We start from the raw sequence: 11053 nt of genomic DNA on the forward strand, positions 1-11053 counted from the left end.
AAATGTTGCAATATTGGACTTCTAAAAGTTCTCATTAAAAAATCATGTTGAATCTTTTCCCGTCCTTTAGAACGATCTTGGTAGAGAAGGAGAGCGTAAACTCTGTGGTTGTAGTTGATGCTCCTGAGAATGCATTTCAACAAATACTGGTTGCTGCTTCCATATCTGTAAATGCAACAGGTAAAAAAATGCTTTGTCAAAGTATTTATGCTGACTGGGGAATTCTGGGAGTTGAAGTCTACAGGTCTTAAAATTGCACGTCTTAAAGTTGTCAAGGTTGGACACCCCAGGTTTATAGTACGTAGTATAATCTTTCCTGCCTTATATTTCTAATCAAAGCTATAACTATTTGTATGACTTTTTTGTTTTGAAAGGTCATAATAATTTGCTTTTTATGGTGATAGGCTCAACAATGCTGCTAAAGGAAACTTCTCTCATGCCTCATATCCCGGGTCTCCCAGCATTACTGAGCATGCTGTTTGCTCCTGTGATAGACCTCAGGTATGTGAACATTTCCAAGGAGGAACTTGGTGATCATTGGGGAAAAAATGCTTCTACTCTCATTTTTCTTTGCAGCCCCTGGAAATCTACTTTCATTGGAGTGGGGGGGGGGGGAGGCGCGGGCGCTAGGAACTTGGTGATGGGATAAGGAAGGTCTCAATTCATCCATTGTTTTAACTGAAACCAGTTAAGAAAGCTTTCTGCAAATGGAAAGAGTTCTTTCTTTTATGGAAATGATGTAATGATGCAAACTCTTATGTCTGTATAGGATTGGTATGACATTATGTATCAGGCATAGGTGCTATATTTTTTTACACTTACTATTAATAATGTTGTTACTTCAGGGTTGATGAAAGCAGAAGGAGATACATAGGTGTCCTATGTGGTTTGGGTTGGAACCAGACTCTGAGAAGCCCAGTCCTCCAAGACCATGATATGGAACTTGCATTTGATGTGCAGATTGATGCAGATGACATAACGCAGGTAAAATGTGCTTCAGCTTTTCAGATGTTATGACAGCACATGATTGGAATGTCACATCTTAACCTACTCTCTTAAGTTTCTTGGAATGAATCTGGCTTCTTCAGAATTAAGAAACTGTCTGGTTTCTGTGAAACAAGATTGCCTGGTTGTAACCGATAGATAATTTTGCTTGTTCAATTGTAGGCATAGTATTATATAACTATTTTCTAAATCTTAAATCTGCAGCAGAATAAGGTAACAAAATGGTATGATTTCCTATAGTAACCGGATTACCAATTCCTTACAAATAAAAATGGAACAATAGGCAGCGTACAAAGCCATTGTTAACCAGTGTCCTAATTCAATGCATGAACGAAGCTAGCATGTTTTTATTTCTCTGCAATAATTTGCCATTGTATTGTGTATTCATTTTGCACATAAATTGCTTTGCAAAACAATGATGATAAGAGAATGGTGGTGTACTAAGGCTAAAGATCTATAGTGACTCCCCCAAGAGTCACTTTTGTTGGAGTTACAGAAACTACAAACAGTTTAAGTTTTATGAATGAGCCTCTGTTTTGAGGTAATCGGGTGAAGGAGATCCATTTCAAATATATTATTCAGCTCCTAAAAGTTAGGAGTTTGTAATAAGTTTTTGGGGGGTTTATTTTTTTGAGTTAAAAAAGGCTAGTAAAAATAATGATGACATAGGAGAAAGAAAACTTTCTGAATGTCTATGCTACTCATGGGGAAGGCAAATCAAATGTGTTTGGTAATATGATAAGGGAATTCACTAATGAAATTGTGATGTTATTTAAATGGGTAAGGCTGAAATAATTGCCATTTTTTTCTCCTCTATTTTGAGGACATGTGGAGTTTAAGAGGCAGAAATGTCCCTAATTTCAGCCAGCCTTTTTGGGGGAAAAAATGGCTGATACAATATCAAGTTTCTGCCAGTCTTAAGATACCTCTTTTGATTCTTAAAATTGCCCTAAATTTTAATGTATTTTTAAAAAAGTTTCAAACATTTGACTTTACCCACTTAGATTACCAGGGCCTCAGTAGAGAGTGCTGGATGCCAATTCTGTCTTTCAAGCTGCTTTTTCTTGAGTTTTTGAATCGGGAAAGCAGCTCAGACTTAACAACTGTTTGGGGATGTCCACACCATGCATTTAAATCTGTTTAAAACTGATTGATTGTTCAGTTTTCCCCATGTATGTGCTAGCTTATAAAATACTACATTTTAAAACATTAACATTCATTGCCCGAAGAGGAAGTAACAGTTTGCCTTCCAAATGTTTTAACAGCTTCCTTGGCAGATTGCCTGCATCTAATTGATGCCTGCCTTTATGTAAACAGGAATGTGGGTATATTCTTTAGCTCTGTCCTAGGCTACTTGCAGATTACACATTCCTAAAGACCTTTTAATGGCGAACCATTAAAAATACCAGTTAAGAGTAGTTTCATTTAATTGATGTATACTGTATAATATTGGTTGGCAATAAAGCCGGATTTAATCTGGATCATCAGAAGTGCAGAGAACTAGGTCTTGTGTCTGCAGTTGCGAAATTGAAAATTACTATTAGTGGAAAAGTTTGGCATTCGGAAATCATACTTCATTAGTTTGGGACTATTTTGTAATTTAACCCCCAATCTGAAATGCCTAAAATACATTGGAACTATAGCTCACATAGTTCCCAGGGAGTATGATTATTTGCAGTTTAATGGACCATTTGTGAAGGTAAGTTGTTAGTATACTGCAAATTGTTGAAAGTAAGATCATTTGTGTTATTATGTATTTTATGTATTTATTATTTTTACAAATAACTCAAGGTAGCACAGATATCCAACACACCTTCCTCCTATTTTCCTCACAACAACAACAACCCTGTGAGGTGGGTTGGGCTAAGAGAGTGGTTACCCCAAGGTCACCCATCGCTAAGGCGGCACTTGAACTCATTGTCCCCTGCTTTCTAGCCTGATGCCTTAACCACTGGACATTTATTAGTTTAAATAATTTGTGAATTATGATATAAAATATACACATTATGTCAGGGGTTCAGCTGCAGAAACAAAAGACGTTGTCCATTATTCAAAGTTTATTGAATGATGGAGACCTTTACTGCATGCAAAGACAAAACATTTAGACCAGGGGTGTCAAACTCGATTTCATTGAGGGCTGCATCAGGGTTGTGCTTGACCTTGGGAGGCTGGGGTGGGCTTGGCCAGCTTGAGGTCACTCATGTCAGAAGCGCCTGTGGTGGCCTGAGCGCTTTGCCAGTGAAAAGGGCTCCTGAGCTCTGTTTTTAGCTGAGGCAGCATCCTGCAACCTTCTGCCAGTGAAAACGGAGCTAGGGAGGGCCTCACGCGGCCCTCCCGAGCTCCATTTTTGACCGCAATGGCTTCCTGCAGTCCTCTGTCAGCGAAAATTGAGGGGCGGGCGGGTGCTGCACGCTGCCCTCCCAAGTTCCATTTTTGTTGGCAGAGGCACCGCGGGCTGTTCCTTCGCTGTTTCCAGGGCAGCCCCAAGGACCAGAGTTAAGCATCTCGTGGGCCGGATATGGCCCGCGAGCCTTGAGTTTGACACCCCTGAATCTGTAATATGATGTGTTTAGGGTTTGGCTTAGTATAATGTCCTACCTCAGGCACAAAACCAGCTGACCTTTCTCTCAGTCCCAGGAGAAGGAAGAAGAAACCACTTCTGAAAAACCTTACCAAGAAAACTGCAGGATTTCTCCAGGCAGTCTCTGAGAATTGGATATGATTGAATGGAAAGAAAAAAAAAAAACAAATTAGGCCACATTAACTTGTTCAACAGCGATGACTTTAAAAATTTTGATTAAGTATTCTGTCTGAACCAGGCTTATGTGCTTTTTCTTTATAAGGCGGTAACATGAGTTGATTAAATTGTATGGTCTTGCTCTTAAGAGGAATCTGGGATATTCCAAATGCCTTGGAGTTCAGTTTCTATGATCTTTCTCCAATCCAATCATTGATTTAATGGCTACAGGTTGGCCAGAGAATCTGGATATCTCAAATTTTAATAGGCTGAAGCTTGAATTTAAAAGTCTTCTAAATATAATCAAGCAAATTCTTTTTGTCAGAAGCTAAAAAGTTTAATTCATTTTATTTTTTAAAACATAATTGTCAACTGTCACTGTTCTTATTTTTTTTAAAAAAAATACTATTTTCATAGATAAACATTCTGAGGACATATATTAACAAATTAACCTCTGATGAACCAAAAGGCCTGCTGCAGTTTGGTCCTGAGAAAATTGCCCAATTGCAGAATACAGCTCGCGAAAAGCTTTTAAGGTAAACTCTATTTTTCCTTTACCTCTTCAATATTTTAAGTTTGTTTCTATTCTTCATAATTGCGTTCTGTGAACAAGCAAATGTGGCTGTTCATTTGTCTAATGTTCTATAATTATATTAATCCCTGTGTCAGTGGTGAAATTCAATTTTTTTTACTGCCAGTTCTGTGGGCGTGGCTTGGTGGGCATGGCAGGGGAAGGATACTGCAAAATCTCCATTCCCTCCCCACTCCTGGGGGAAGGATATTGCAAAATCTCCATTCCCATCCCACTCTGGGGCTAGCCAGAGGTGATATTTGCCGCCTACGAACTGCTCAAAATTTCCGCTACCGGTTCTCCAGAACCTGTCAGAACCTGCTGGATTTCACCCCTGCCCTGTGTGTTATATTTGGGCATCCTCTAAACCCAGAGGAAAATGCACAAGGTTGCATCTTTGTATAATATCTAAAAAAGGCTCCTTGGAAATTTAGCTGTTTTTCCCATGTTAGCCTTGAGCCAAAACACCCTGGTTCCACGTTTCATGTAGTAAATCGTACGGGAAGAGGCTAAGGGCATTCACAGGAGGGATAAATGATGAAATGAGTTCTGACATCATGATGCAAACTCTGCCCCTTTTGTGCCTCAGATGTCACATGGAAATGCATAAGGAGTACCGCTTGCGTTGTGATGTTGTGACACATGCTTTGTCATCTTAACAAAATCTTGGCTTGCTGCAGATGACCCTGGAGGGGCATTTCAGTAATTACAGTAGGAAGGACATTTACTTGAGTTCTTCCAACTGGAAGCCAGAGTCTGTCAGCCTAAATCAAGCCTAGAGGAAGGCTGGTTAATAGGTTTCCTCCCCCCTCCCCCCCAATCACCTTCACCTTTTCTCTAAGGAAGTGCTATCTTATCTCTGCTGTCTTAAACGCCTGAGTGAAAGGTAGGGGGTGTATCAGACAAATAAAGAAGCCAGAAATGGAAGGAATGAAAGCGGTGATTTTGTTTTATTTGCTCTTTCTTTATATGTTATCTCAATAACGGCATATAAATCAAATTTAAAAATAATAATAATAATAAAGATGCCAATTTAAACCTGGGAAATTGTAGGGTGTAGTCTCCTCAATGCATTTTTAAAACCTGTAGCTAGTTTTTCATCAAATCATGTGGAGAGATCTAATTACAGATCACCTATAATATAAAACACGCTCAAGTGGACCTTTTCATATGCTGTATGCATAGTTCTTTACAGCAATTTTATTGAGCATCCAGATGATCTTGTCATTTTTGGTATCAACCAGTGATTTATTTCTCCTAACTCTGTTTTAGCTATAAGTGGACTGAATCGATTTAATTATGAAAGCTTAAATTGGTAGTGGAAAAGTCCAAAGATATGGAGCTTAAAAAACCCTATTGAGAAAGTTTTGAGGATAGAAAGGGAACAGCCATCTTCTAATAGGCAATTCCACTGTGTGTTATTTGGGGGGGAAGGGTTAGTTTTCTAGACTTGAATTTCAAAAGAACAAACATACAGTTGTTGCAGTTGGAAGTGTTGGGATTTGGAAATGGATGGATGGAGAAATAGAGCGGAAGAGATTAATTGCATGCGGCTATGTAAAAGAGCTGTGCTTATAATTATATGTGTTGAGGGAGTGGAAAGAGGTTGAGGTGGGTCGAAGAAGCATATTATGTCATTATCTGCTGGGATGTAAAATTTTAAAAATAGACTCAGAATATGAACACGTTGTGTGGATTGTACGTTATTGTGCCACAAACAGTTAAGGCAGAAGTGCAATGGGATAATATTAAGGTTCACATCTGGATACAACATTCATTTGGGTTTCACTTGGTTTGTATGAAGTTATAGTTAGCTATAATGTAAGTAGCCCGTGTTTTCTAATGCCTTAAAAAAATCACAAATCAGAAGTGCAGATCTCCCCAAAATAGGAAGACATTGAAAGGGAATAATTTCAGGTTTTATAATAGGAAGAGTGGAAATATTGTTGCCTTGCTCCCAGCACAATCTCTGTGATCAGGTAAGGATGCACATTTTGTTGGATTCCTCTATATGAAAAATACGAGCAATAACAGCATGCCAAAAAAAAAAATGATTTTTTTTCTTAGCTTTGCAATTCTGCAATTCTAGGAATAATGTTAAAACTGTCATTTAAGGAGAAATTGAATGGATGGTTTACTTTCCTTCCACGTTGATCTGCTCTGTAGTGTTTTTTTTTTAAAAAATATAGAATTAGATAAAATTAATAACGTGCCTGGATCCTAAAGTGCATTAAAAATAGAGGGAAATGACTTCATAAAATCATAGGCAATTCATATATCTGCATTTTAATTTAATTGTATGTCTTATGTGTCTTCACTACCTAAGAGGAAGTTATATATTTGAAAAACATGTCTAGACAGAAAGAATACAAATGCTGCTTTCTGTTGCACAGTTTAGAGAGGGAGGAGTTGGCAGAGAAAGAATCTGTAGCAATCAAGTTGCTGTACACAATAAGACGTTCTAAAAATAGCTAGCTTTCTTTCTATGGATGGATGAGTAGATAGATAGACAGAAGCACATAAATATATTGTATATACATCCATACATCCAAATTCATCATGGAGAAAACATATGTGATCACTAAGAATCAGTCCTGACTTGATGGTACATAATTATATGTATACACCTGGCTAGTGCAAAGTTTAAACATTCTGACTAAAATTATAATTTTAAAATTTTCTCTATCATCAGAATGTACTTAATAAATTCTTCCAGTTAGTATTTGAGGTGGTAGGATATTGAAGCAAGGACAGAGAGGTGCCCATCATCCTAAGTCAGGGGTCCCTAACTCCTGGTCTGCGGACAGGCAGGCAGTCTACCGGCTGTTGGGAACCGGGCCACGGAAGCAGTGTATGAACATGCGAAGCTCCATTTGTGCAAGTAGCGGGCATGTGAATGAGAAACCATTCTCTCCTCTCTACCCCTGCTGCTGGTCCATGGAGCCAGAAAGGTTGGGGACTGCTGTCCGAGCTACTTCATTAACCTTAGATTGTGCAATAATTTGACTATCTTGTATAGATTTAGAAGTGGAGCTTCTGGACTTTGTTAAAGGCCATTCCTTCCTTTTCATAACTTTCAACCTTTTTTCCCCCTTTCTTATAAATGCTGAGAGTTACAACCCAATACATATGGAGTCTATCCAATAGAAAAGGCTGATACAAGGGAAAGAAATCTCAATTGTTCTGAATCATAGATCACTTGAGCATGTGATAAATCTTGCATTAACCCTTTACAGGTAGTCCTCAACTTATGACCGTCATTGAGCCCCAAATTTATGTTGCTAAATAAGAAATTCATTAAGTGAGTTTTGACCCATTTTACAACTTTTCTTGCCACATTTGTTAAGTGAATCACTGGAGTGGTTAAATTAGTAACACGGTTGTTAAGTGAACGTGGTTTCCCCATTGACTTTGCTTGTGGGAAGGTTGCAAAGGGGGATCATGTGACCCCAGGACACTGCAACCGTCATAAATGTGAGTCAATTGTCAAGCATCCGACTGTAAATCACGTGACCATGGGGATGCTGTAACAATCATAAGTGTGAAAAATGGTCACAAGTCACTTTTTTTCAGTACCGTTGTAAATTCGAACAGTCACTAAGCGAATTGTTGTAAGCTGAGGACTACCTGTACTTTTTTTTTTATTTTTTAGCTTTAGGTCCAAAAAAATAACAGAATGATAAAATCTTAAGAGTTGGAAATGGCCTTTTAAAAAGGTTTTGAAATCCAACGCTCCGATTATTCCAGGAGCCCAAATCTAATTAATTAGATGACTTGAGCACATCTAGTGAAGAGAAGGCCAGCATCACTCTCTGAATAATTATTTCCACTGTTAAACTTCATTCCCTGTTAAGGTTTCTTTTTTTATAGAAAAACCATTACTCAGAATCAGCCTTCCTATAACGTGCCTTCTGCCTTCTGGAATGAGACCGAACAAGTCTTGACCTTCTCTGTAACATCCTTTCAGCATTTGAAGGTGTTTTATTGTTTCCCTATTAATCGGCTCTCCATTGAAGGGATATTATTCATATGAATTTTTCTTTTATTTGCAATTCCTCTTTTCAGCTTAATTTGCAAATCAAAACCTCGTGAAGCTATTCCTCCCACGTGGTATAAGAAATCCTATGAATGGACCCAGGTAGGTTTTGCCCTCAGTTTTTAATCTTGTTTTAATATATAAGCAAAAACCTGTTGGAGTTTGAGCTACAAAGACGATGGGATAAAAATAAAAAGTTGTATCTGTCTGTTTCTACAAAAGATGAAATATATAAAAGAAAAAAAAGGAATTGAAAATGAATTTTTTTAAAAACTCTATACATGAAGACAACTTTTGGACTTTTGCTTGAAACTGAAAGAAACGAAGTTTTAATTTTGGGATTTGATGATTAGAACTGTTTATGACTATGGAAATACTGTGCACAGGTAGTCCTTGACTTACAGCATTTCATTTAGTGACTGTTCAAAGTTACAACGGCACTAAAAAAAGTGACCTACGACCATTATTCAAGCTTACGACCGTTGCAGCTTTCCCATGGTTATATGATCGTAATTCAGATGCTTGGCAACTGAGTCATATCTGTGACGGATGCCGTATCCTGGGGTCATGTGATCACCTCTTGCAACCTTCTGACAAGCAAAGTCAGTGGAGAAGACACATTCACTTAACAACCATGTCACTAATTCAACAACTGTAGTGATTCACTTAACAACTGTGACAAGAAACATCGTAAAATGGGGCAAAATTCACTTAACAAATGTCTCATTTAGCAACAGAAACATTGGGCTCAATTGTGGTTGTAAGTTGAGGAATACCTGTACTATTGAACTTTAATTTATTTTATATTTGTAACTGTATCGAAGAAAGAAGTTGCTCAGTTTTCTTACTTTACTTACATAAATAATGTGGTTTATTACTAACTTTCTTAATTTCCCCCTTTTAGCTGAGATCATCACTTGTTATTGATCAATCTGATCAGCCAGCTGTAAGCAGGAGAAATTCCTCTCTATACCAGTTGCATAAGTTGGTGTTATTAAATGCCTAAATTCATGCTGGAAGATGTTCTGTTGTTAATGCCTTTATTTGGCCTTTATTTCAGAAAAAAAGTGTATTTAAGATTTAAGTTACCTGTTCTCATAAAAAGCCTTTATGAACGAAGTTAATTATTTACAATATGTTTAAAGTTTTTTTTAAAAAAGTTTTTATTTTTTGCCTTCAAAATATTCTGAAAAATTATATGTCCTATTTTGGTACTTGTTTTCAGTTATTCTCTGTTAAATTTCTAATATACCTGAAAAATAAAAATAAAATTATTGAGCATTAAAAAACTTTTTGCAAAGAATGTTAAAAAAACAGCAAGTAAGCATAAAAAACATCTTCATTATTTCAAACAATTCTTTTTTACCGAAGAGGAAAATTGATTTATTTTCAATGTATTTTGAATACACCATATTAATACAATATGTATGTATTTATTTTCCACCCAGTCCTGGAAGACTGTGCAGTATATGGCAATATAATAAAAAATACACAACCGTACAACCAGGCTTACATATACAAGATGCACGTTCTCAGTCAAAAACCACTAAAAGCTGATACCTTACTGGTACAACACAACCTTGTAGAGATTCTCAGTCATCACATCATTTGGGACAACCTTGCCTTGCTTATCCCAAAGGTGTTTTTTTCAAGAGGCAACTGGACTTTTTGGTTTTTCTTTGAAGACGTGTACCTTCTCATCCAAGAAGCTTCTTCAACTATGACTGGATGGTGGGGAATAGAAGAATTTATACTCCTTGCAGATAGCTGGTCATTTGCATTCTTTTAGAGAGTCATTGAGGCCATCTGGAGTTTTATCTGTGTCATCAGGATCCCCTGAGGGGGGGATACGACATCATCTATCTCCAATCTACAACACAGTCCTTTCAACAGTTCCAAGAAGGTTCTACACCAATTTGCACCACTCAAATGACCCTGATGACACACATAAACCTCTAGGTGGCCTCAATGACTCTCTAAAAGAATGTAAATGACCATCTGTCTGCAAGGAGTATAAATCCTTCCATTCTCCACCATCCAGTCAGAGCTGAAGAAGCTTCTTGGATGAGAAGCAAAATGTCTTCAAATTAAAACCAGAAAGTCCAGTTGCTTCTTAAAAATAGCACCTTTGGGACAACCATGAGCTGGATGACCTAGAATCTCCATAGACATTTGCCTTGCTTATGAAATACTAACAAAGGACAGGCTGTATGTACCTCTGGGGAAGATTGCTCCGGAAAGTGGGCTGCTGCAGGGAAGGTCCGTTGTTTGGCCAAATCTCACAAAACTGGGGACCTCAATAAGCTCTCTCTAAATGAATGGAATGCACAGTGTGGTGATAAGTGTGCAGCTCACAAATAAGCTGCAACCCCGTGCAAATCTCTGAGAGGCTCCTCCCCCTTTCCCATTACATGGGAAATACTGAATTGTCCTTGTAATAAATAATTTACAGCAAGCTGAATTGACCCTGAATAGCACCAGAGGGAAGAATCAGTCACGGCTCAGTGGTCCTTTAATTTAAATTGTTGATATTTACTGGCCCTAGAGCTAGCATGCTGACCTAGTAGGAAGAGATAAGTAATAAGACTATCCAGATGGCTTGATCGAAAACGTTCCAACATCATGCTATAATTTACACCTTTGTCTTATCTTTGAAATCTAGTAGGCCAAAGATATATTAAGCTGTGGTTCTGCTTTTCCATAG

The 11053-nt window shown here is 37.7% G+C and overlaps 1 protein-coding gene across 1 annotated transcript in view; it reads left to right on the forward strand.

Annotated features, from left to right (window-relative positions):
• Positions 1-9456, forward strand: part of TDRD9 (tudor domain containing 9) — a 53577-nt gene extending 44121 nt beyond the window's left edge. Inside the window, exons 28-33 of the mRNA XM_070931578.1 lie at positions 71-180; positions 405-501; positions 846-984; positions 4160-4278; positions 8379-8451; positions 9254-9456. Coding sequence (XP_070787679.1) covers positions 71-180; positions 405-501; positions 846-984; positions 4160-4278; positions 8379-8451; positions 9254-9355 — 640 coding nt within the window. The 3' untranslated portion in view covers positions 9356-9456. The remainder of the gene's footprint in view (positions 1-70; positions 181-404; positions 502-845; positions 985-4159; positions 4279-8378; positions 8452-9253) is intronic.
• The last annotated feature ends 1597 nt before the right edge of the window (positions 9457-11053 follow it).

This window comes from Pituophis catenifer, unplaced genomic scaffold, assembly GCF_029215685.1.
Source record: "Pituophis catenifer annectens isolate HBS135680 unplaced genomic scaffold, rPitCat1.0.hap2 SCAF_1, whole genome shotgun sequence".
Classification (NCBI taxonomy): Eukaryota; Metazoa; Chordata; class Lepidosauria; order Squamata; family Colubridae; genus Pituophis; species Pituophis catenifer.